Source organism: Suillus fuscotomentosus (assembly GCF_016647785.1).
Source record: "Suillus fuscotomentosus strain FC203 chromosome Unknown F5891scaffold_71, whole genome shotgun sequence".
NCBI classification, from domain to species: Eukaryota; Fungi; Basidiomycota; class Agaricomycetes; order Boletales; family Suillaceae; genus Suillus; species Suillus fuscotomentosus.
In genome coordinates this window covers 102,155-128,102 of record NW_024539583.1, presented here as the reverse complement: position 1 = coordinate 128,102, position 25,948 = coordinate 102,155, and the positions used below count along the sequence as shown (strand labels likewise).

Below are 25,948 nucleotides of genomic sequence, written 5' to 3'. Positions count from 1 at the left end.
ATAATCGAAACAAAGGTCATAAATCCTGTGAATGAACTGTTTGCTGCACCCGCTGACCACGAGCGATCAGGGTTCGCATTAACGAGGTACAACGAGCCTTGGATCAGTCGCGAAGGCTCCTGCTGCGATGCGACCGCCTGGCCTTAAGCTAATAGTTTTGGTAGCAACGCTGGCACTTGGTCTTGTAGCCTGCGTCCCGCGTACGGTGAAGCGATTAGCATCTAGGTTGTATGATGCGAGCGAAAGTGTGACGAAACTGTCATTACTCGACCGAATTCTGAGCTATTACTCCGTAGTTCAAAACCCTAGATATGGTGCATAGCTTGGATGAGATAGTTGGACGTTCTCTCTTTATCTCCAGTAAACGAGTCAGCACCCTTTATGGCGCTCGTTCTCGTTCATCCACCTCTAATCAGAACCCGAAACATCAGAGTGAGGGGCATTCGAATACAATCCACATACCTTTAAGTGCCCATCTAGAAATGAGTCGTCCGGCAGTATGGTAGTGACAACAGTGTGGCGCTGCAAATCTATCTCTGCCCTGCTCTTGATTATATCAAAGGCTAATTGGAACCCTGTAATAACGCTGCCAATTCGCTCCTCAAAGTCGCGGTGGAGCGCTGTGATGATGCCCTTCAATTTGCTAGTAGGGACTTTGCTGTCCGTCGACCTCCAGTCGTTAATTCCCTCTATGTTTTTCATAGATGGGTTGTGAAATGAAGATACGGTACGGAAAATGTATCGTTTGCATGACGGGCGACGACGTCGTCCAGAGCTTTCGCCGCCCTCGCTGTAAGCTCCTTTGCGGTAGGAAAAAACCCCTCCTCAAAGGTCAAGCTTATCATCTTCGCGTCAGCTTCTTCGTGTGAGTACCAATACTAGTAGAGGCAAGGATTTAATTCCATCCGATGATGTTAAAAGTAGCTGTACATAACTTTCGATGTAGACCTGCGAGCCATACCGGGTCTGCCATGAACTCGATTGTTGACCTGATGGAACGTGAGTACCAACACTAGTAGTAGTATCGAGGATTTAAATCCATCCGATGATGTTAAAAGTAGCTGTACATAACTTTCGATGTAGACCTGCGAGGTCACTGGAGGTCGCGGCGATGATAGAGTGAAAAAGAAAGATGTCTGAGGTTGATGGTACGACGACAATCACCGTGTGCCAAATGGTGTAGTTATTGATCACGATCGCAGGTTGAAGCCGGCTAAGGTTGGTAAAGACCACCGCACTGTGATTTTTCCTACCTCAAGTCTATTTTACCCAGACGGGACGCAGTGAGTAGCGATGGAAAGGATGGGCTTTAGACAATGTAGAAAGTTGGTGCTAACGATCGATAAGAACCAAGAAAATATGAACAAATATATGATCTAAGCGGCAGTTACAGTAACTTACTACACCACTTACCTTCTTATACACTCGGCACTGGAAAGCTCGACCAAGTAAGTCTGCTTTTCGTAGTCCTCGTCGTACCACACCCATTGCGTCGTGGATTTCTGGGACAGTCACTGCCTCCGGCCCTGCTACCTCCGTCGATCTAAAGGGCTACCTCACACCACTAAGTCGTTACCAAGGTTGGAGCTGAAGTAGGCGACATCAAGCTTGCTCGTACGTCGTTTGACTCGCTCATCAAGTCAAATCCTAAACATCGTATTGCGGCTGCACGTTCGGAAGAATGCGCTGGCCTTACGGTTGCTGCAAGGGAGCTTACAAAGCAGGTTGCCAAAGGCGTTCCAAAAGCGATGATGGTCGGTTCGGAAGGTTACACGTACGTGAACCGCGGTACTCCCTGCGCTGTCGCCGGTATGTGTTATAGAACGACGGCGATGCAAAGTCATCCTTGCCAATGCTGTTCAACACGTCGGCCAGAGCGTCAAGATCTGGCCTACAGGACCTTGGGCGTGACGTTGATCGAAGAAACCCGTTCTGCGTAAAGGTATATAATTTTTTCGTTGAATTCACCGCAATTCATTCACATTACACAGCACTAGAGAATATTTCTAACTCCGTTCGGGAAGCTGTCAACCTTGAAGAACCAGCTGCGGACGCGCTCGCCAAGGACGTCGTCGAACAGGACTATTACAAGTCCGTATGTATCGTGATTACGACCCATACAGACGATGACAGCGGTGATCCGTTCATTGGCCTCTCGCACATCTTTATTATCCACTTTAAACTGGTTGACCACGTGACTACTGGGAGCCCGGTTGACATCGTCCACCAATTTTTGGCGCCGTATTTTCCATATGGTGGTCTCCGCAAGCTCGACGTAGTCTTTGATCTAGGCACTTCTTTGAAAGTTAAAGGTTACAACGAACAATGCATGGAGCTTGCCAAGGACGTCGTCGAACAGGACCATTACAAGTCCGTATGTATCGTGATTACGACCCATACAGACGATGACCGCGGTGATCCGTTCATTGGCCGTAAAACAGGAGACATAAGATCTGAAACCAACGGCGCAGCAACGCTGCAATGCACCCGATACGCATGGTCCCACGCTACAGCACGGTGGTGGATCGACAACCCCTCGGAGGAGTACGAGCAAGTGAGACCAACGACAAAGCTGGGAAGATCAGCCCCTTCTACCGGTTGGTTTCGGCGAGAAGCACGAAGGAGAAACCTGAACTTGATTTGAGATAATTGGCATTAGAATAACAACGCTAGGAATTAACGCTGTACCGATTAAAGAATTGCGTCGTTACAGGACGAACTTTAAAGCACCCTGAGGAACGAGGAAAAACACAACGCTGTACCGATTAAAGAATTGCGTCGTTACAGGACGAACTTTAAAGCACCCTGAGGAACGAGGAAAAACACCAGAGCAGCAAAAATCTAGCCTCATTGTGCCGTCAATGCTCTAAGCTAGTAAGCTCAGCTGTGGCACGCACTAGGACTTTGGAACCCGGGCGTGCCATGCTTTTGGTGAAGAGATTTTTGAACGTCGCACGTTATGCTAGATTCGTTAAACGTGGGTTATTGTCCGCTGACTATCTTTGTAATTCAAACGGCAACTTCGACAAACGCAGTTTTGTAGAGTACGCTAGTGTCATCGATTCTCTCACGAAGTTTTATGATGCGAACGAAAGTGAGACAGAATAATCACTACTCGACCGAATTCTGAGCCAGTACTCCGTAGTTCGAAACCCCTAGCATACTGGGCACAGCCCGGATGAAATAGTTGAACCCTGTCTCTTTATCTCCAGTAAACGAGCGGGTGTCCTTTATGGCAGCTGCGTACCAATCCTTATCTTGCTGGCTAGGGAAGGGAGTAACATCTATGCTCACAGCCTGCCTCATCTTCGAACGACATAGAGCTGCAATAAAGCAGATGGTATTTCTAATGCATGTTTGCCACTTCCCGTCTTGATGGAAGGGGATAAAGCGGGAATAGTGCTGGCGCAGCAACATGTGTTCCATAAAATCAATGATTGTTAGATGCGCAAATGGAACGCAGAATGTTCGGGATTCGTTTGCGTTAATCTGGAACTAATCAGAGCCCGAAACATCAGCGTGAGAGGCACGCGAATACAATCCACCTACCTCTAAGTGCCCATCTAGAAACGAGTCGTCCAGCAGCATGGTAGTGACAACGGCGTGGCGCCGCAGGTCCATCTCTTCCTTGCTCTCGCTTGTATCAAAGGTTAATTGGAAGCCTGTAAGAGCGTTGCCAATTCGCTCCGCAAATTCGCGGTGGAGCACTGTGATGGTGCCCTTCAATTTGTTGATAAGGGCTTCGCCATCCGTTGACCTCCAGTTTTTGATTCCCTCTACGTTTTTCATCGATGGGTTGTGAAATGAAGATACGGTACGGAAGACATACCGTCTGCATGACGGGCGACGACGTCGTCCAGAGCTTCCTCGGCCCTCGCTGTAAGCTCATCTGTGGTAGGGAAAAACCCCTCCTCAAAGTTCAAGCTCATCATCTTCGTGGCAGCTTCTTCGTTTACTTGTATGAGTAAAGACTGCGATACAATGTCGATCGAGTTCGACGTCGTTGCCTTGGACCTTCTTGCACGGGGAACGTCCCTAGGCGCAGTGTTGCTAGAAGTCTGTTGCTTGGAACTGGGGCGTTGGATCCTGGTGTGTTGCAGCATCTTAGTTGCATCATTATTAACAGGCAAAGGCAACGTCAAGCCAAAAGAGCCTAATGATAACTGGCGCTGTGACAGGGCGTGTGGGATGCTGCAATTACCCTGACTGGACTGTAGCCTTGGGTTCGTCACGGCACCCGGATGGTTTTGACCCACGGGCGCCTGGTACCGTAGCGACTGCACGATTACTGGTAGGGTCTGGGCCCCCGAGCCTAAAGGGGTAGCTTGGCCTGGGTCACTAGCCAAAGATAAAATCTGGTCTTGCGTAGCCTGAGAAGCTGGGAATGACTCGAATGGTTGTAGCAACTGGCTGCTACCTGGCACGGCCAGCTCGGGCTGTGGCCAGAACACTTCATCGTTGGTACCGAACGCTGGATTGAGGAGTTGAAAGAGTTCGGGTTGAGTCATGAAACTTAATCTTACCTTGACTCGGACTCAGACGAACGATCGGGCCAGTCCTCGCGCTTGTTCCACCAAGTTCGAATGCCCCTTGCTCCTGGTACTGCGACGGTAATCGTAGTATACCTTCTACTAGCTTGGACTCATCCACGTTAGCTGTACTTAATTGGTGGAAGAGCGTATTTGCAAGGTGATCCCTATAATGGGGATCCTGCCATTGCCCGGCGGGCCATACCGGGTCTGCCATGAACTCGATTGTTGACCTGATGGAACGTGAGTACCAACACTAGTAGTAGTATCGAGGATTTAAATCCATCTGATGATGTTAAAAGTAGCTGTACATACCTTTCGGTGTAAACGTGCGAGGTCACTGGAGGTCGCGGCTATAACAGAGTGAAAAAAGACGTCTAAGGTTTATATTGTGATGATAATTACCGTGTACCAAATAGTGATGGATAATGATTGCAGGCTGAAGCCGGCTAAGGTTGGTAAAGACTACCATACTGAATCTCTGGTCGTTTCCTGCCTCGCGTCCGATTTCACTTACCTCACCCAACTTCCTGCCCCAATGCATCGCAGCAGCTAGAGTTTGAAAAGATTGCTTTGAAATTCATGTCGCTTACTACCTAGAGGCGTTTTGGGAGTGATCCAAAATGGACTAGAATACGCGAGGCTCTTGAATGGTTCCCAAATAGCGCCGCGATCAAGCTCCGAAATTGACCAGCGCTCTGCAATGTCATTCCCACAACGCGATATGTAATAGGACCATACGCTCTCCATGAGGGGTACAACATACTGAACAAGATAATTTTCAGAACAGCGTCCATTTCCAGGCAGTGTGGACGAACTTCGATGCTTACATCGAAAAACCCGTGGTCCATAGTAGCGTCATTAATATTGGAAGTCGTCTGAGTTGGGTCGGCACGTAAAAAGGCGTGATGGTGTCTCGACTGCGCCCATCGCAAAGTTAGCCGAAGTGTCAATTGCCACCGTACACGCCGTCGGACCGACTCCGGATAAATCGAGGTTGCGCTCTCGTAGTTACCCTTTTGGATATTGCGGTATCACATTAGAGTCAGGACTCAGGAGGCCCCTAACACGAGGGTAGCCTAGAGGCGGCACGATGCTGATAAGATGAGTCAGGTCCGACCAGTAAATTATTATAATAATATTACTCTTAGCCGGCTCAGAGAAGACCCTGATGAATAAAATAGATCGAATAAATCGAATGTTGTACTTATTCGACTTGCAAACACAAATCATCGTTTTTTTCCCTAAAAGTCGCGTGCTACATAAGGTAAGTCGGCGCCGATTGATTCCACGTGGGATCACGCTATGGCAGGAGTGCACCCTCCCATATTGGTTGTCTGTGCTAGCCGAGGCACGAGGCTAGCACAGAAATTTAAGTAAACAAAGTGACGCAACGCACCTTGCTCCGGCTAACATCTAGCCTTGAAATCTTAGGTCCGTGCGCATGCGCTGGGCCGAAAAGCCCTACGGGCTTTTACCCAATCAACTTCCTTTACGTTCATCGATCAATTGCTATCACACTTGTACCTAGCTTCTGCGCCCAGGTTGTGCGTTACCACTATATAGTACATTGGAGCTTTCGATGTCAACGTCTCGCTTTCGCATGGTGTATGCAAGACGCTTTATTTCGTAATGAAGATCATGACGCGGAATTCAATCAATGAGGGCTACAGACTACTACAAAGAGAGGGAGGAAACACACGATGCGAATAACGATCGACTTGAAAGCGGGTCTACGAGGAAAACGTCCAATAAAAAGTATATTGACGAACAGAGGGCATCACAATATGGTACAACCTGTGCTTTACTAGCCAGCCTGTTATGCAAGATCAGTATTATAAGTGACGGTGATTGATACAATAATTACATCAGGTGTGTCATCGGACTTGACGGAATCTTGCGACATTCTGCTACTGTCTCCATCGACGCAATCGTTGACAAGGGAGTGGGCCATACCCTCAACGAGATCAAGCTGTTTGTCTCCAACGGCGAGCGACGTTATGTCAGGCTTGTATACAGCCACGCAAAAGTGGAGGCGCTCATCGAGCTCATCCACGTTTCCTCTAGAGATCCCTTGGAGCGAGGTGTCCCGAGGTTCTGACGCAGCATTGACATATGTGTCACCGTCGTCTTCAAGAACCATCTGAAGAAATCTTTTCTGTTCTTCGATAGCTTGGATTTCCCAAGCTGTTGTCAGAGCACGCATGCGCCTCCATTCGACATCAGTTCGTTTCGTGATGACGGCTTGCGCAATTGCCTCGGGAGACAGGGATTGCAATCGATTTTCGAGTAAAACTTTGCCCTGGCATGCTGTTGGATTATCAAGAAGTTGCGGGTATGCATCGGTTAACATACCTTCTGAGTGTCCGGTAAAGTTCCAGAATCAGTGGGGGAAAGTTGGCTTGCAGCGTAGCGGCGCTGTACTGTGCTGGGGTCACGCCTCTCGTAGGGCTTGGGTCGTGCTTTCGCAGAACGCACATAACGAGACAGACTCCGGATTATGGGAGGAGGAGTTACAGGTGCATCTATGTCTTCATCGGATGAATCATAGGGACCGGTGTCAGATAAGTAAAGTGATCTTGCACGGCGTTTGGTTGGTGTAGTGGCAGTACGACGCGTACGATGAGTCGTGCTATTGGCAATAGCCAAAGAGCGATGGAAATCTTGTTCACGGCCATTCAAAAGGCCATTCGCTCTGCCCTTGCTTGGGCCTTCATAGTCAGGACGATAGTGTCTGAAGATGCTCTGAGGAGGAACTTGAACAGCGGCCATACCTTGTGGACTCTGGAGACAGTGAGGTTGAGTTTGAAATACTGACACACCGGCGGTTTTGGAGTTTTGCACTATGCAAGATTTGTTTTGAAATGTTAGTGATAAAGTTGGCATTCTTACTATACATTTTGACGCAGTAAAAATGAAAAAATTGGATGAGTGGCCAAATCCTGGGCAAAATTCTACATTTTATGAATCATTTTAACGTTGTAAAAGAAAGACATTTAACCGACAGCAAGATCTGAAGAAAAATGATCGAACATTTTGATTCAAATCTTACATGGGGGTAAAACTCCTTTCCAACAGGTAAAATGTGTTTTAAAATTTTTATTTCAAAATTTTCTCAAACCTCACCCCATGTAAGATTTGAATCAAAATGTTCGATCATTTGTCTTCAGATCTTGCTGTCGGTTAAATGTCTTTCTTTTACAACATCAAAATGATTCATAAAATGTAGAATTTTGCCCAGGATTTGGCCACTCATCCAATTTTTTCATTTTTACTGCGTCAAAATGTATAGTAAGAATGCCAACTTTATCACTAACATTTCAAAACAAATCTTGCATAGTGCAAAACTCCAAAACCGCCGGTGTGCATGAGGTGCTTTTTATGAACACGGTTTACAAAAATGGGTTTTGGGTTTTTCCCTGATAAGACTACAGTACTCCCGGGCCCTTGAACAAACTATGGACAAGGTGCTTAAGCTATACTAGTAACCTTGAATCAGAATACAGCTCATGAGAAAACTGCATGAACAAGAGCATGAGAGTGCGGCTTGAGATCGATCACTAGATACCTGCCGATTTTGATGTACACTGAAATCGGAAGTTGATTGATAAGGTAACTGCCTATTTTAACGTGTATCGAAAAAGGATACCACATCTAAATCTGAGTTGGAACTTGGTACGACCGGTGAATCAGTAGCTTCCCATCTTTTTGACTGAATTCCCTCCATTTCGCAACTGAGATAGTTGGTCAAGTTATATTATGTAATATTATGCTTAGATTATATGTTTGTTCATATTTGGGTCTTATCGATCGTTACTAATAGTACCCACTCTTAGGCTCAGGCTACATCATGATTACTGAGATCTGAGGGAGAAAAACTGATGTTCTGTGCTACGTAGCCTTACAGTTCAGCCAAAGCTGTCACAGCATGCATATATTAAGGTGATCAAAGTTGACACCAAGGTCGGTAGGATACATATCCCTTACAACCTCGCTTTAGAATGCGGTCATCAGTGAACGCATGAGTCCTTGAAATTGTAGCCATTGCAACTGTAGGATGATGTAATTCGGCTGTCACCAAACATGACTATGTATGCCACAACAAATCCTACTTGATCGTACTTAGCTATGGATGATCACCAATATAGACTCACTAAAGGAGTCCGCGACAAAGTCATAACAAGCTGCCTTCACAGATAGCAATGGACGTAAGCATAATGGTGTCCGTGTTATTGAGCATTCCCACTTGCAAGCATTTATATCTCATATTAAAAGTTTATTCAAGACTTTCCACAGGACAACGGCTCCGACCCTTGACAGCAGGTAGAGATTGGCCTGATTATTCATAACAAAATTGTGAGATGCTGCCTTCGCAGCCGGTGAGGGACGGAAGCTCACTAGCGTTGACGTCGCTGGTTGTTCTCAGTTTCCATCAAATATTGGTCTGATTTCAATGCTATCCAAGACCTTCTGCAATACAACGGCTTTAGCCCTTGACAGCAGATAGAGATTGGCCTGATGGTTAGGAACACAATCGTAACACGCTTCCTTCGCACTCAGTAAGGGATGGAAGCTTGCTAGCATTGACGTCGCTGATTGTTCTTAGTTTCCATCAAATATTGGCTCAATTTTAATGTTATCCAAGACTTTCCCGCAGGACAACGGCCCTAACCGGAACCCGGCAGACGAGAGCCGCCACCCTGTGCCTTTTCAACTCAGACAGATGATACCATTAGTTCTGGCAATGACTCACAAGTCACTGTGCATATTGCCTTATATATCAATCTCATCTCTTCACCGGTTCACTGATGTGCATCTTGAGTCTTCGTTGCTTGAATAGTGTATGGTTTTTCATGTTTTCGATGACATACCACGTAATTTCATATTTGACGCCACCGTGACATCATTTCACAAGACCCCCCGGAGAAAGATCATATCCGCGCAGCTTTCTATCATTGTAGATCTCTGTTCAAAGGAAGTTTTGCAGTCTACCTGGACTCACGCGAAGTCGACATTACAAAAATGCAGGATAGAAATCATATGTGCGAGCATTTACAAATGTGCAAGATATCATAAGATATGATAACCATTAATGTGGTTTAATAGAAATCATGTACACAGCCCTCAGATGACAGGGACATGTTTAGGGCCCTTCGCAGCATATATCTGCGCCAGTAGCCCAAGCACCCCACCATCCTCTAACTCCTCTTCGTCGTTGATACCTTCCTCCTGTGACTCGTACGGCTTCTTGCCCTGAGTGTCCCCATCAATGTATGAATCGCCCAGTCCACTGCCAACACCACCATCTAAATCTCTGTCCTCATCCAGTATCGGCGGCGGCAGAGGCGCAATACTTCCCTGAGAGTTGCCCAGTATCGCGGTCTGTGCCATACCCATAGCTGAATTCGAGCCAATGGCTGACTGCCATATAGTCAAAGAAGCGGTACCGCCTCCACCTGCGATGATGTTGCCCCCACCTAGCTGGAGTCTTCGCCGGAGGGCAGCATGCTGACTCTGCCAAAGAGTGCGGTCGTATTCGTGAGCACACTCTGCAGGGTCCTTGTTGCCGTTGTTTAGTAGGATGGTATTGTCTAATGCTGTCTTCGAAGTGGAAAGTCTGTGCCGTGCACTGAGGTTGGCGATGCGGCTGAGATACAGGGAGCCGGAGGGATCAGATGGATTCCAGTCGGGGTTCGCTGCCTGAATGGGCCATCGCAGGACAGTCATCATGGGTCAGACACAGCCGCAGTCTATCATCATCAACCGTCACAGTATTCAGCCTCACAGAGGCAACCTCACTTAGGATTGGCTCATTCCCGGCCTAGTGTTGCTCACAATTTTATTGCGACCTGGGCGTTTCCACCAAGCCCAACCCTGACTCAAAAAGCTCATGCGGCTGTGATCCTTGCAGCCTCATTGAACTTGGCTCCCCAGCTGACTGAGGTGATTCAGCAGACTGGGCTGAGTCGCGAGTCGCGGTGTAACAGTTGGGTTTGGCAGCGATGGGTGCCAGGGGTCCTGCAGAGGTCTTCGAGGTCTTAGGTAGCCATATATAGTTCATGTTTTAGGGTTAGGAGATACACCACTTTCCACCAGCTTTTGCTGTGTGATAGCTTTGTGAGGCTTTTGCTTGGCATTGCCTGTGCTTGCCTAGGCCTTTGCTGTTCTGGTCTTTGCTGTTCTCACGTCTCGGAGGTTTTAGCCTCGTGTCTGCTGTCCTCCTGCTGGTGCCAGAGTGCACCGTTCCAGCGGCAGCCCACATTGCTGCCATCATCTCTATCCGATAACTTTCCAATGTTGGCCCAAGCCACACCCTCACACGCACCAATCTTCATGATACTCCTCAACAGCGGCTATGAGTCAACGACTCACTTGTCCACTCAGGGCGCCAAATGTGTCACAGCAGCCGCAGGGCCATCTTCAATGCATGCTATCATTTGGTCTTCAACAAAGGGTATCGTCCCATTCGGGCTCAAATGATTTATATTTTGATGTATTGAGAGAATGAAACAATGGGCCTTCAAAGACTCATTATTACCCTCAGTTCGCTCTCTTACTGATATGGCTAATTCTGTGTGGACAACCGAGGCCAATAGCCCTGAAACAGATGTTAAGCATTTCGCGAAACATGGCGGCCACATTGACTGATCAATTGGGAATAGGGTTACTGAGGGCGTGGTCCCTAGAACAACTAGAAGACAACCCCAGCCTTGCGAGATCAAAGCTTGGGCCAGTGCTCATGTAAATATCTGGCTGAATGACAGTCATAGTGAGGGTATTTGTATTCCTCAAGTATGACCTCGATTTCAGCCATGATTTGATGGTGATGGACGCACACATTATGGAGCACGCAAACTGGGTGGAAGGTTTAGTAGCGAACAATGCATTCATTTACAGTACCATATCTGTGAGTACAGTGCGCGGACTTGACCTTTATTATGACTGAATCACGACTCTTCTTTTAGGTCGAGGGAATTGACATGGACATCGCTTTTGCCAACCCCACCATCATAACATTGGCGAGGTACTTGTTATATGACAGTGAGTTTCGGTATCATCAATATATCACTGGAGACGATTACTTCCCATTACTTGCGATGATCGCCACTCAGTGCTTGTGAGTATTCCAGGAATACATAACCAGTAGATATGTCGACAGTGTGTTTATTTGAGATGCAAATAGACATCACTACGAATCATATGTTTTACAGCTAGCAGCTCTCACTCCAGCGCGTTTTGCAGCCCTTGTATGACTTTTTACGAATAGCTCTGCTTTGATTCATTGATACTTGCTTTACTTGGTATGATACATTACGAAGTTACTGATCTGTCATGTACTATAGCTGTTGTCGTTATGTCAAAATAATTTATGGTCCGTCGCATCCTTCGAGGGCTGTTTATTGACCTGCCTACACCTTGTACCTCTCAGATAAAAGTAAGCATGCCATGTTGTCTGAAACTAACATACTCATCTACTAGCAGGCGGAGAAAATATCAACATTGCTCTGTTATCTTCCGCCCCCATTGTAGCGCCCTTGGGCACTCTTGGTGCGACAGCCAAGGTGAAATGGTGGAGTGATGCACAAGCTGGATTGACACGCAGCGGGAGCATGCTGGACCATTGCTTCACTCCTTTGTATGAACTTAAGCATCCCAGGTATTCCCACGCTGGTACTAGGCGGTCATCAATGTCCCCTGAACTTCCGCACAGGCGAAGATTTGTGAGTGCAATTATTGAGCTGACTTGTTGGTTCACTGAACAGCATATCAGATGGGTTACCCCACACCTCCCATGGATGTCTCTTGATGAGGATGGTCAAGAGCCGCCTGTGTTCATCAACGTGAGTGTCACATATTATTAGTCAATTTCAGTACTTGATAATTCCTTGAACAGAATAATCCTTTTAAGGCAATGGTTTTATCGCCTCATTCTGACCTTCTCCCGTCGTCTTGTCAGAATTAGCTTAGGGTCCTTGGCACTCTAGCCTGGGACTACTTTTTCACCGGTAGTCAAGTTGTTGGAACGGTGACCACTGAGACATGAAAACACACCTAACACTCTACAGAAAAATGGATCAAAACAAGCCCAAGACAACAAGACATGTGATACACTCTAAAAACACTCTCGGCAACCTCCAGTGACTCCGATCGGCTGCTTCCTGCCGCTGCTTCTACTGCCTCCGAGCCTTTCTGTACCTAGGCCTCACGTCCCTTGCTGACACAAGCCTGTCCTAGGCCAGTCCATCAACACGAAAACCCACTCTACTGCTATCTCCCAGCCTGCCTGCCCTAAACCTCGCTCACTCAGAACTCTACTGACACCAACCCGCTCCAAAACCCAGGCCAAAGGACCATCGGCCAAACCTAACTGTCACAAATACCCCCCCAAAACATGCGACACTCTGGGGTCGCACACCAGGCTTTAGTGGCGTCCCACGACATTTGTCCTAATCATCGGTGTCAAAGTCTTCATCGTCTAGCGTCTCCGCGACCCATGGTATTTCTGTCTCTCGTTCTAACGGATCTCCCTCCTCATTTTGCAGCCTTTCTTTCTCCACCTCATCTAGCAATGATCCTGTGCGTGGTAAGAATAGTCGTAGTCGCCTCGCATGTACCCATCCGGCAATGGGAAAGTCTCCCAGTGTTGCGAGTTGGTACGAATTGCCCCATTTGTGAACAATTCGGCGAGGAGCCGACCACCGAGGTAAGATTTTGCACGAGGAGGAGTAGTTCCCGTCAATGTCGCTAGCGTAGACTTGGACCAATTGTCCGTTTTCAAACGTGACTTTGCCGGCGTTTGAAGCTAGCACGCGTCGATCGAATGTAGCCTTACACCGTAAGGTGTTTGCGACGTTATTGGCTAGGGCGTCTACGCCCTGCTGTGCCACATAGGCTGAGTGTACCTGTACATTTGCGTCAGTAATAGATTCGGCGAGATGATTGACTGGTGTGCGAGGCGTGTCAATGACAAGTCCAAATATCAACTCCTTCGGTGAGAACTTGAGCGCTGGTAGGACACGTTCATTGAGTTGTGCTATGGCAGTCTCGAACTTGTCTGGCCATCCATTTGGTACTGATTCTGTGGACTCGTTGGATGATTCCTCCTCCCCTAGGTTGGGGGCACAAGCACGTTTGAGACGTCCTAATAAAATTCTGTTAGCTCCTTCAACTAGCCCATTGACCCACAGGGCGTATGCCGGAGTGACATGGCGTTCTACACTATGCGTCTTGCACCACTCATCCATTTCATTGTTGTCGAAATGTTTGCCCCCGTCAGTCATGAGTTTTTCTGGTAACGTGAACTCTTGGCGGATTCTGTCGAGTGCTCCAATGGTCGTTTTGGCTGTTCCGTGCGTTTTGAGCTTGAATCCCCATGTGTATTGGGAGTATACATCTATGATTAGCAAGATATTATGGTATCCTCCCTTACCTTTGGGCATCGCTAAGTAGTCCGCAACAAACAGCTCGAACGGGTGCCGTCGCACGATTGGCTGCAACAGCGAGTGCAACTGAGTTGCTCCAAAGTTTTTACACTGTCCACAATCCAGGATGGCGTTAGTGACTATTTGATCTAAGCGGGGACAGAATATCTTATCCATGAGCCTGAGTTTGATGAGGTCCCGTCCCCAATGTCCGTTCGTCATATGTTCTTGGTATGCCATTTCACGTGCCTCCTCCTGCGTGACGCATTCGAGACAGTTGTGTACTCAGTTAGCGAAACTACTGGCTGTCCTCCATAGCTTACCGTCCATGACGAAAAAGTGTTGCGCTCGGTGTCTTGCGCATCTCTTTTCTCGTACTGATTTGCCTTGATCCTGGTCTGTCAGAGCCTCTAAAATGTCAGTGAAGAAGGGTTCTTGGTCGAATCGCTGTATTAGTGCGAGTGTGTCTGCTAGGGCCACTAGCGATCCTTGGCTTACGTCCGTTGTACTTACTCCCATGATGTCCTGAACTATACCTCTAGATGCTTCCCAATCCTCACTAACAGTCCACGCGCTTCCGTCATCCTCCGTAGGTTCGGTCGTGCTGAAGCTTCGACTAAGTCCGTCAGCAGCTGTGTTACTCGTTCGGGTTTGTGCCGGACATCGACAATATGGTACATTAATATTCCGTTGCGCCATCGCGCGTGCGCTACGCCTAATTTCGGACTTAGTAACGTGTCTCTGAGCACTTGGCAATCCGTTTCGATTTCGACCGGTGCTCCCCAGATTGTATCTGAAAACTGGTCTAGGGCGAACTTTAGCACAGCAAATTCTAGAATGAAAGGTTTGTACTTAGCTTCGGTTGGTGAGGTTCGCTTCAATGCGTATGCTATAGGATAGGTTGCTGTGGTGGTTCTTCCTGTTGGCGAGGTGAACGTCTGCTTTTGTGCTAGAACTGCTCCAAAGCCATCCTTGCACCCGTCTGTTGTGACTATGAACGGGGTCCCGTCGAACCTTGGCCCTTTGAGGACGGGTTCCGATACCAGCATTTGTTTGAGCTGCATGAACACCTTGGTATGTCGTGGTCCCCAGTGCTGATGGAGCTTCGTGTCCCATAGGTGTTGTTGATACTTCCTCTTGCCTACCTGTGGCCCCCCGGGTGGTATGCCTAGCTTTCGAATGAGGTCCGTTAATGGTGCTGCGATACGCGCGTAATCCTTGATTAATGATCTAAAATATCCAGTTAGTCCTAGGAATTGCATTAAATTGTGAACTGTGCTGGGAATGTCCCATTGGACTACTGCTGTGAGCTTCGTGTGGTCTGGTTTGATGCCCTCTGTTCCCACTCGTGCTCTGGCAAATACGACCTCGCTCATAAAGAGCTGTGTTTTCGATGGCGACAAGAATAATCGCATCTTCCAGACGTGTTCGAAGAACTTCCACAGTGGAGTGAGTTTTTCGTCGAAATCACTACCTGCCATGCCTGAGTCATCTACATAAAGTTCGTATAGCAAACCTATTTGATCCTTAAGGCTAATGGCTGCCATATCTCCGAATGTCGTTGGTGCTCCCATTAGTCCAAACGGCATGCGACAGTAGCAATCATATCCTCGTCCTTCGGTATAGAACACCAGGTAAGGTTGCGTATCTTCGTCTACTGGTATCGCATAGAATCCGGCAGCAAAGTCGATGATACTAACCCAGCGGTGGCCGCACAATCATTGCTGTTTCGCTCTTATGTCTCCTTGGGGCACTGGTGGAATCTGTGAGGCGCGGTTGATTTCCGCAAAGTTTTGACATATCCTCCACTTAGATGGTGTCTGCTCCTTTGCCATGCTGTCTGCTGTCATCCTTGGTCTGGCTGGTAGGTCGTCCCTTGTAGGGAGTCCATGTTGCTTGCATTGTTTGTTTACCCTATGAAGTCACTCTTCAAACGGTAGACCTTCAGACCCGTGTGCTTTCTGGGCCAGCACCGTTGGACTTGCAGCCTTGACTTCCTCTGGTGCGATACGACGTATTATGCCCGCTGACTCAAGTTCGTTGAGACGTTCGTAAAGATATGCGCGCTGCGGGGGGTTTAGAGGTCATTGGTTCACTTTTGTCGAAAAGGTGGTGCCTTCTGGAAATGTGAGTTTGAAGCTTTTGAACATTACCGGATATACTTCACTAACTGCCAATGCAAACGTATCAGCAAACTCTTCGCAGAGATTACGCACCTGTTGTCTCTGTTCCGTGGATAGATCCTCCCCTATCATGATAGACTTGAGTACCTCGGCTATGTGGTCTTTGTTGAATGGGTCCGAATTACGAGTATATACATTATTCTTCTGTGTCGTCTTAGGAAAGTTGGGGATTTCCCCCAGGTGCTCGCTTGCGTCCATGTGTATTGGCCAGATGTTGTTCTCCTTGCTGGTGTCGTCTCTCACGGAAGGACTCACTGTTGCAATACTAGGTGAGCATGGGGTGAACGTTGAAGACTCGGTCACCATGGATATCTTCGGCCGGTTACTTGCTACCACTATATGTGCGCCCATCTTTGCCAGAGTTGCAGTATATTCGTCTATTCGGCTCTGTGTGAGGTGTGATGACAACTCGAACACATGTTGTTCTTCAGCTGATACAGCTTGTGTATCCATAACATCTGCAGGTATGGTGGCGATAAGGAACATAGGTGCGTTTGCGCGGTCGACAGGTATTGGCATGCTTTGTTTGGGTGGCGGTGCTGGCATTCCTTTCATTGGCGCTGAAGGGGAATTATATAAGTTAGTAACAATACTTGGCTTGGGATATGAAGGAATAGAAATTATATCTTGCGCGTAGTCGTGGACAGCACACAACTGTTCGAGCAACGGTTTACCAATTAGCATTTTCCACATGCCTCCGCTATCAAAAACCTCGAATGACGTGTATACAGCAGTGGATCCCCATTTGATCGTGCTTTTCCAGATGCCCTGAGATTGGACTAGAGAGCCATCTGCCATCCGGAGCCATCGGTTTGACTGAACGAGTTTTCTTAGTTGCCCCGACGTGCGATTGAATGACTTCGTATCGATCACATTTACCATTGCCCCATCATCGACGTTTGCTTGAAAACATGATGTTCGACCTTTGGTTCCGGTGAGGATAATGTTACGCACTCAAATAGATCTGTTATGCGGAGCCCTAAGAGGGGCGTCGTCCGCTAACGTTCGTGACGTAACCGGAAGGGTCCGGTGTAGCGACTGAGACTGGCGACGTTGAGTCGGCAGATATCAGAGATGCGCAGTGTCACGTGACTTCTAAGACGGATGTCTTCAAAGTCACTGACGTTCTCAAAGTAAGGACAGTCTTGTCCGAACGATGAGGTAGTCGATCAAGGTAGACTTAGGTGCGATGAGCACCTAAGAAAAGATACTAGAGACTGAAGCTGAGGGGGCTTCAGAGGGAAGTATGTTCGAGGGAAGATTGAGTAGATTCAAGTTAGGGAATCTAGTACAGAGTGACCGACTACTTATACTAAGTGGAAAGGGTTAAGGGCAAGGCTACCGTACTGTAGGTAAGGGCAAAGGGGAAATGGAAAGGGTATAGGTACGCTGGTAGCAGAGCCTGATTAGTGATGTAAGGTCGAATGCGGAATGAGACCGAGAAACGTTGGAACGAGCCAACGGTAAATGATACAATGTGCAGCATGCACGAGTCAAAGGAAAGATAAGACAAGATAAGGAAAGCCACATTGGTGGCACGAGTCAGAACGAGTCATAGCCCGAAGGCACATGCGCATGTTGGTGCGATAGGAGGGGGACGAGGGACGGGAATGGTCCCGAGGATCCGGTCAACGGATAGTCGGTAGAGAAGTACGAGCCAGAGGCATACGAGGGCGAGGACGAAGGGGAAAAATGATAGGGGGGCCATGTAGCCGATGTTACTTGTAACAGATAACTTGCGTGATGAAAGGCTTACTCTCAACTGGCGTTTCGGATGTGTTGTCGATTGTGTGGACGTCGGTTATGTTTTGATTAATTTCCCTCTAGTACAAGTCAGTGCATTGCATTGCAGATGAAGTAGATATAACACTCAGCGATTCTTCGGTATGTACGTCAGCGGATGTAAGGATAGATGATTCTGTGGTCGGATCTGAGTCGGTAGTACTATTGTCCATAGAATCTAAAGATGAAGCAGTAACGGAAGGGGTTGTTAATAAGTCAGGTTCAAAAGTAGCAAGCATGTTGGGGTCAGAACGCAGCATGGAAGCTGCCGAGGGAGACATGATTTCTAGAATATCTAACATAGGTACCACCAATTCTTCGTTGGCATCTTCTGGTATTGACAGGTTTTCGAATTCGGACGTTCCAGGCGATGTTGGTATAGACATGAGATCGAGCGCTGACGATGTCGTTATTGAGAAAGAAAGGTCCGTGGCTGAATCTTCGGTGGAGGCTGGGGATGATTGATCATCTGTTCCGGTGGAATCTATCGTTGTTGATTGCTCAACGCTTGATCTATCATTCATTGGGACTGCAGGATGCTCCCCTACTGCTGCAGCCCTGCCTGTTGAAAATGGGTTGCGAGGCATCTGAGTTTGGGGTGTCTGAGGTTGCGGTGGTAATGTTGGAGCTAACTGTGCGGTGGGTGCGAACTGGGGAGTCTGTTGCTGCTGCTGCTGCTGCTGTACTGATGGTGGGGCATATCTAGGTGGGAACGGGCGATACTGTTGCCATGCTGGTGCAGCAGGCTGTTCTGTTGCCTGCATGGATTGCGCTGGTGTCTTCTTCATCCCCATGGCTTGTGCCTGTAGCCAGTCCACATCTTCCCACAGTTTCTGTTCTGCCTCAATGCGCTGCTTGGTGCGCTGCAATTGGGATAGTGAGATTCGGTTGACGTCCGTGACGAAGTCTGGCCATGACGTGTACTGCTCTGTTAACAGGTCTCTGAGTATCGCCGGTGTGTTTTCTAACACAACGTCCATCAGTAAGCATCCCGTGTCCCTGAAACCTTGTGCCGTGCGTTCTATTTCCTTTGCCCACTTAACATGTCCCCATTCTCGTCCTCGCTCCTTTTCAATCATCCTTCCGATGTCTTCTTCTTTCAACGTTATTGCTTTAATTCGATCCTTCTGCTGCGCTAACGTAAATGTGATGTGTGTTGGCGGAGGCCACCTTCTTGCAAATGCTGCGGCGAATGTAGACCACGATGCCTTATCAGCTGCTGTGAGGCTGCGCACCCATACTTCTGCCATACTCCCTGCAGCACATTGGAGCTCGAAACGATCGATCTTGTCCTGAAAGCTGAGGTTCGCGACTGTTACTGAAAGTTGGTATTGACGGAACCACGTTGTAGGCTCTTCTTCTTTCTCGTAATCGCTGTAGAAACTCGGAAGTGGCACGATTGTCGTCATTGTTCCTGTGTTAGGAGTAGGTGCTGTTACAACGTGTATGGGAAGTGGTAATTTGCTGTGCGTTGGAACCGAGAATGGTTTCTGGAAGTTGGTTGTAGCTCGATGTTGAATAAACCTGAGATTTGTCTTTAGTCTGTTGAGTGTGGCGTCGTGTGGGGGTTTTGGCTCAATATCAAGAGCCAAGGTATCCCGATAAAATGCGACATGCTGTAGATTAGTCTTGGAATCTTCTTTCGGTGGTGAAATCTGGAGTTCTGATGCGACCCTTCTGAGCTGAGGAGACAAATATAATCGAGACGTCGGAAGCCTGCAAAGGCGACAGAGGTCATCTAGCGTGATCGCCGTCGTGGCGTGCTCACTCCAGTCACCAGGTGGAACGGTGACCACTGAGACACAAAAACACACCTAACACTCTACAGAAAAATGGATCAAAACAAGCCCAAGACAACAAGACATGTGACTACACTCTAAAAACACTCTCGGCAACCTCCAGTGACTCTGATCGGCTGCTTCCTGCCGCTGCTTCTACTGCCTCCGAGCCTTTCTGTACCTAGGCCTCACGTCCCTTGCTGACACAAGCCTGTCCTAGGCCAGTCCATCAACACGAAAACCCACTCTACTGCTATCTCCCAGCCTGCCTGCCCTAAACCTCGCTCACTCAGAACTCTACTGACACCAGCCCGCTCCAAAACCCAGGCCAAAGGACCATCGGCCAAACCTAACCATCACATTGTGCTTTCATTGGCTGGTGAAGTGTTAAGACCATGCACAAAGGGTAGGACTGATTCTGAGGGGCTTGGCTTCAGCTCGTGCACTGTGCCCCTTACCCAAGTATGTGCCCTTAATTTCAGATTGGTGTCTGAAGAAAGTCTGAAGATGTCTGAAGGATGTCCGAAGGCACAGAAAACTTCAGAAGGACTTTCCGGACGGGTGCAAGTAACTTCCGGATGAGTGCAGGAAAGTTCTGGAGGAACTTCCGGAACTTCGGATGAGTGGAGGATCGGAGGAGCAGAGGAGCAGAGGAGCAGAGGAGCAGAGGAGCAGAGGAGCAGAGGAGCAGAGGAGCAGAGGAGCAGAGGAGCAGAGGAGCAGAGGAGCAGAGGAGCAGAGGAACAGAGGAGCAGAGGAACAGAGGAACAGAGGAGTGGAGGAGCGTAGCTCTGGCCTAGGGAGAAACTCCCTAGGCCTGAGATGGATATCAACTAAGTTGGAAGACTAGAACTGATATGAGGACTTAGAGTGAAGACTAGTGTGAGGACTAATATGATATTCTGACTGAGGAACTATAGGACATATACAAGAGTTTATATACTAAGTGACTATCAGAAAGATCAATAAGCAAAGGTCCGAGGCTATGTACGAAGCATAAGCAAAGTTATCAAACACGAGTCGGAAATGAAGCATAGGTTAACAGATCAGTAAGCATACCGGTAATGGATATAACCAAGGTACTGGAAACAAGGAGTACCGGATAGGCTGTGTTAACGTTATATGCACAGGAAATAAATCAAGAAGCTTATCGTATATCAGATCAGAAATGTATCTATACATCGAATAGGATCAGATCAGATCGGATATGGTCTGGACGAGATGCATGGATATGCGAGATATAACATTAGGGCGATGGGACAAGGATGACTAATGCAGGCTAGCTGCGAAGGAAAAGGGATCTGGACGTGGACATGCGGATGTGGATGTGCAGAGGTGCAGGGATCTGGATGGGTAGAGGACTGGAGACATGGATAGGACATCCGAAGGTCTGGATGAGGCATGGGAATATTATTGGATATAGGTCCGGAATACGGGATATGACATGAAGGCCCATTAGCTGAAGTGAGTGTCTAAATGCAGAAATTGAGCTACTATGATATCAGTTACTAATTCTTAGCATTCTAAGTCTTCCCCTTTAGGCAGTCACCATGATCCTGCTTTGGTGAGTTGCATACGTACAGTACCACCAGAGGTCGTCATAAAGGTTCACCGAGGGTGAGGTCCTAAGTCTGACCATCAGTGTATCAGATGTCCGTCACTCCGCCCACTTCAATTTGTCCCTATGGTGACTCCTCGGATGATCAGAATGTTCTCTTGCATACTCAGATCGAATCTATTCCATCTACTCGCCAGTGCTCCCGTCTTAAAACGGTGGCATATCTCCTTGGTGCCCGTCAAGACCTACCTGATCTGGTCCACGACTCAGAGACCAACCGCATCCGTGCTGTTCAGTCGTGGTACTCGTCTGAATCATCAGATGAACAACCGTCAGAACCACACCCCACCTGCTACCAAGGGCCCAAGCAGCCCGAGCATCTTGAGAAAGGTATATCTGACAGCTGCCTTAATTTCCTTACAATATCATACTCACATCATACTGCTAGTCGAATTTTGAATTCCATTGAACACTGCAGATAGGAACAAATTGACGACATACATAGGTCATTTTTTTGCTGAATCGGACCATCCCTTGGATATACTCAACTCCACAAGGGCTGTAATGGACCTCCCAAAAACATACGAGCATTTGGGATGGTGCTTGTCCACAGCCCGCCGCACAGACGTGCCACATCAACTTTTGACTTCTCTAGATATCTCGAGTGCCTTCAAGGCTGCGAGGACGGAGCAGAGGTCTGGACAGAAGAAGAAAGTTGTGATTGATATCGTCAATACCGTAAGTGCCATTCTGATCTCAGCTTGCCTATATGATATGATAGTCACGGTAACTTGCCGTAGATGCCTGCGCTTGAAGGAAAGTCAACAAAACCACAAGCAGGAAGATGTTCTACAAGCAAGCAGAACCTCAAGGTGTCCGATGTGAAGAAGTAATAGTGACTGGCTAGCAAGTAAGCTAGAGCACTAATAAAATCCTACTGAGTGTGGGTGTGCTATATCGACCCAAGAAAATTGCTATGAAGCACTTCCTTCAAGTATAATGCGAAGGGAGTAGATGTGGAACACGGAAGAATGAACGCGATGGACGGAAAGCGAAGCCGACGGTAGGAGCGAAGGCGAGAGCGTGAACCCAATGAAGGCGCGATGAAAAATGAGCGAGAGTGAGAGGTTACTAGGTAATGCGCAGTTCCGCGGGTAGGAGGTAGGTATGGACGAGGGTTATAGCCGAGGTATAACTAGGTATGGAATGCTAAGTCTGAACCCGCGTACGGAACAGATTTGTGCAGAGCCTAGGTAAGGAACTTAGATGCGCGTTCTCAGAGCGGTCGAGAATGCGCGGGTTCGAGTAAATGAGAGTCAAAGATTGTCAATTGGTCAAAAATACTAAGAACGTCTAAGTGACTTCGCGAAACAAAGGGATAGCATCTGAGCGAAGGGAAGTACTTTACTGTATGTAACGCGCGAGATTTTATCCTACTGCGTGAGTGTCCGGAATCCGTAGGCGAGACTTGTAGCGATGAAACAAGGCAGATAAGTAATATGTAATGTGAACGCGCGCGGAACGAAACACACGGATACATGTAATAAGCCATACCACATTATTAGTCAACCTGGATAGGAATAGACACGCACCAGCGGAACTCGACGGACATGGAAGGACATGGACGGACGGAACGGAAAATCGGACCCGAGAACGGAAGACCATCGGATTAAGTGCGACCGAGGAAGGCTTCGTTGTTAGAGGCATAAGGAAGGATGTCAGTGGGTAACTTCCTATATCTCCTGACACAAGTATGAAAAGACACTCGTTCCTGCCCAGCGTGGGTCCAAGCGTCACACCGAGCTGTCATGTCTACCATATACCAAGGAACTTGAACATGTCAAAAGCAAGTTGCCCTGCTTTGAGCATCAACTTGGAGACTCTGAGTTGGAGAACACCGCAACATTCTCTTGGGTGGATGCGTCGCAGCTAAACACTCCACACTATCCGCTATGTACCCAAGACCTGCAGGAGTGGGCTAAACATTTGGTACACGCACACTCATGCCTCCAAGCGCACTACTAGCACATGATACTGATAAATGTTAGTATGACACTTGAGATTTGTACAATGCCTGTGCTACTTTACCCAACACACCTCACTTCGACGATGTTCGCAAGACACATAAGGAAAGATCATCACTTCAGTGTGTGCCCACCGAGCGCATATCTCCTGTCATCCATAACCATGTCCATATCTCATCTGCCACTAACAACTCAGGCATATGGTCTTCTAACGATGTGGAGGGCCCTAAGGCTCTGACTCCTCAACCACTCAAGAGGACATTTGCGCTCTTCATGGAGAGTGATGAAGAAACTGATGATGAACCGCTGCAAGATATTGACGCAGTCCTTACGAGCATCAATTCTTGCTACCCTGCTATGAACTTTCCGAAATATGTGAATACGCTGAAAGAGCGCGGTATTTTTTATCTGTCGACCCCAGCGCACTCTAATAGTCAGTTTTATGTGGAGAAGGTTGGCATGTCGGAGGGAGCTGCATTTATGTTTCACACTGGCATTTGCAAAGCTCACATGAAGGATGAACGAAGGAAGGCGAGAAGAAAGGCTAAAGGGAAAAAGAAGGCATGAGCTGATGATATCATGCAGATAAAGAGAATATTCAAGGTCTCTATTAGCGTATGGCATCACTGTAATCACCAAGTGCATAATTCACATTCAGCCAGATTCTTACATCGATCATCTTGACTTCTGCCAACAGAGTATCATTGAAATCCAGGTCCAAGACTACTATGAAGTAGTACCAGTATTGTAATGCCAATATTAGTAACACGTACATACATCATTTCTTCTTTACTGGGGCAACCTTGACGAGTCTGGCCCTAGTAGTCCAGGATCTAACTAACACCCAAATTGGTGAGTCTCATTCTCTCCTTATATCAGCCTCAGGTGAATTGGAATGATTACATACATATGTCGAACAGGCACGGACTAGAAAGGAATGCATGACTTATATGACCTATGTATCTATACACCACGATCAATAATAAGTATGACGAGACAGATTACTGATCACCTCACCTCAGGCCAGAGCCTCAGACATGGGTGATGCACTGCATCTTGATTCCCTCACTACGCTGTCTATGCATTCCCTGAAGCAGTATTCAGCATCTCCTGGGTCATAATCCTCCAAGGATAAGTCCTGCTCAGCAACAGTCATCTCCAGATAATTGAGTTGCACGGCTGCAATATTGAATGCCACAAGATCATGGGAATATGCAGCAATGGTGAAGTCTGTGTCATCTTCGAGCTGATGCCTGTTGCGTCCGACCATCATCAGCCTTTCGAAAAAGCAAGCCTCTTCCCTACTCTTGACATACTGTCGAGAATAATCCCTTAGAATTGTTTGAAGAAGTACTGCGTGTTTTTCAGCTGCCTCGAGTTCCCACGCTGCTGCGAGTGCACGTAAACGCTTGCTTTCGGTATCAGCTCGCTTTGCCGCAACAGCTGATCGGACAGTCGTGTCTGGCATACTCTGTATGCCACATTTGAAGATCTCTTCACCCTAGTACAATACTCGTCAATTCATGTGATATGCAGTATAGGGAAGGCAAACAAACCTGCTGGATGTCCATTAGACTGATATCAGCCTTGTCTCGCTTTAGAATGTTCTTCGTCAAAAATGATGCTCTAGTGCAGTGGGCTTATCCCCACCAGACAGCTTTGGCATGAACTTTGTGCTAGCACGATTTGCATAACATGACAGATGTCCAATTACTGGAGGAAGCCCTGGCGGAAGGCTTGATGAATCGATATCATTTGTGTCATTGTGGAGAGGACTTTCATTTTGGAGAGGGCCTTCAAATAAATGTTGATTAGGGTCCATGGGTTCCGTTACCATTCTTTTACGATCCATGTAATGGTGATTAGCATGACTTGAAGTAATATTGTCCTGAGGCATAGATCGCGGTTTGGTAAGAAGATGAGATTGACCATCAGCCTGAGATGCCTCCAACATCATCAGGTCACAATGACCTGAGTCAGGACCAAGGTTATTGGCAATGTAATAAGCGGAAAGAACAGGGGATGATGATAGCATGCTGGCCTGAGTGTCCTTTGTGTTCAGTTCTGTTAAGACTCACAGCAGTCAATGGTATTAGTGTGTGTGAGTTATCAGAGTTTTAATGGCTCCGACGGCAGCACTTCTCACTCGCACGAAGAAAAGGACACCAATATCAGTATTAGTGACGAGTCCTAGTTTTGGTATCATGATTGCACCGTCACCGTGGCTACTTTTGTGTCTCGAGTGGGCCGCGACGTTGCTAAACTGGCCTCATGCTCATGATAATAAACCTTCTATAGTTCTGGGCCCTCGAGTCAGGCTATAGTCATATTAACAGGACACGCGGCAGTAACACTACTAGAACTGACCTTAGCCCATATCATTATATTTATGTTTTGAACGGAAGCATGGACTTGAAGTTGTGACGCAACTTGACAGCAGCTGTGCACACTGCTGAGTGCGGCAGGTTGTCAAATTCCTAAAATGTATGAATTCTTTATGTCATATCTGGTCATAGTTACTAATCTCTTATCTCTTTCACAATACCGTGACCATCCTACCATTTTGAAATAAATTGGAGTTGAGAGATCTGTTGACTTACCCTTTCGAAAGAGACAAACTTTCTACCCTACTACTCCGAGCGAGAAGTCGTTGGTGGAGACTCACCTCAGAA

General features: G+C 47.5%; 8 protein-coding genes across 8 annotated transcripts; 2 read left to right on the top strand and 6 right to left on the bottom strand.

Moving 5' to 3' along the window:
• Positions 1–3,111: 3,111 nt before the first annotated feature.
• F5891DRAFT_1194585 (uncharacterized protein) lies at positions 3,112–5,380 on the bottom strand (the record flags this gene model as incomplete). Its single annotated transcript, XM_041367958.1, has 9 exons — positions 3,112–3,495; positions 3,550–3,776; positions 3,830–4,471; positions 4,524–4,762; positions 4,845–4,882; positions 4,935–4,994; positions 5,047–5,081; positions 5,126–5,294; positions 5,348–5,380. The coding sequence occupies 9 exons, from the start codon at positions 5,378–5,380 to the stop codon at positions 3,112–3,114; spliced, it is 1,827 nt and encodes a 608-aa protein (XP_041220651.1).
• A 687-nt stretch (positions 5,381–6,067) lies between these two features.
• F5891DRAFT_1281313 (uncharacterized protein) lies at positions 6,068–7,328 on the bottom strand. Its single transcript, XM_041370464.1, has 3 exons — positions 6,885–7,328; positions 6,397–6,831; positions 6,068–6,345 (listed from the first exon to the last, which is right to left on the bottom strand). The coding sequence occupies exons 1-3, from the start codon at positions 7,299–7,301 to the stop codon at positions 6,337–6,339; spliced, it is 861 nt and encodes a 286-aa protein (XP_041220650.1). The 5' UTR covers positions 7,302–7,328; the 3' UTR covers positions 6,068–6,336.
• Positions 7,329–9,653: 2,325 nt separating this feature from the next.
• Positions 9,654–10,256, bottom strand: F5891DRAFT_1254099 (uncharacterized protein; the record flags this gene model as incomplete). The annotated part of the gene is made up of 1 exon (XM_041369943.1): positions 9,654–10,256. The coding sequence occupies one exon, from the start codon at positions 10,254–10,256 to the stop codon at positions 9,654–9,656; it is 603 nt and encodes a 200-aa protein (XP_041220649.1).
• A 1,114-nt stretch (positions 10,257–11,370) lies between these two features.
• F5891DRAFT_1194582 (uncharacterized protein) lies at positions 11,371–12,492 on the top strand (the record flags this gene model as incomplete). Its single annotated transcript, XM_041367957.1, has 6 exons — positions 11,371–11,436; positions 11,495–11,570; positions 11,959–11,964; positions 12,012–12,250; positions 12,293–12,370; positions 12,424–12,492. 6 exons carry the CDS (start codon positions 11,371–11,373, stop codon positions 12,490–12,492), a joined length of 534 nt encoding a protein of 177 aa, XP_041220648.1.
• Positions 12,493–15,873: 3,381 nt separating this feature from the next.
• F5891DRAFT_1194580 (uncharacterized protein) lies at positions 15,874–16,932 on the bottom strand (the record flags this gene model as incomplete). Its single annotated transcript, XM_041367956.1, has 2 exons — positions 15,874–16,017; positions 16,168–16,932. 2 exons carry the CDS (start codon positions 16,930–16,932, stop codon positions 15,874–15,876), a joined length of 909 nt encoding a protein of 302 aa, XP_041220647.1.
• A 1,025-nt stretch (positions 16,933–17,957) lies between these two features.
• Positions 17,958–21,296, bottom strand: F5891DRAFT_1194579 (uncharacterized protein; the record flags this gene model as incomplete). Its single annotated transcript, XM_041367955.1, has 3 exons — positions 17,958–19,730; positions 20,153–20,511; positions 21,272–21,296. The coding sequence occupies 3 exons, from the start codon at positions 21,294–21,296 to the stop codon at positions 17,958–17,960; spliced, it is 2,157 nt and encodes a 718-aa protein (XP_041220646.1).
• Positions 21,297–21,344: 48 nt separating this feature from the next.
• F5891DRAFT_984523 (uncharacterized protein) lies at positions 21,345–22,042 on the top strand (the record flags this gene model as incomplete). The annotated part of the gene is made up of 3 exons (XM_041377454.1): positions 21,345–21,642; positions 21,758–21,990; positions 22,034–22,042. 3 exons carry the CDS (start codon positions 21,345–21,347, stop codon positions 22,040–22,042), a joined length of 540 nt encoding a protein of 179 aa, XP_041220645.1.
• Positions 22,043–24,294: 2,252 nt separating this feature from the next.
• Positions 24,295–25,311, bottom strand: F5891DRAFT_984522 (uncharacterized protein; the record flags this gene model as incomplete). The annotated part of the gene is made up of 3 exons (XM_041377453.1): positions 24,295–24,777; positions 24,833–24,871; positions 24,991–25,311. The coding sequence occupies 3 exons, from the start codon at positions 25,309–25,311 to the stop codon at positions 24,295–24,297; spliced, it is 843 nt and encodes a 280-aa protein (XP_041220644.1).
• Positions 25,312–25,948: the final 637 nt, after the last annotated feature.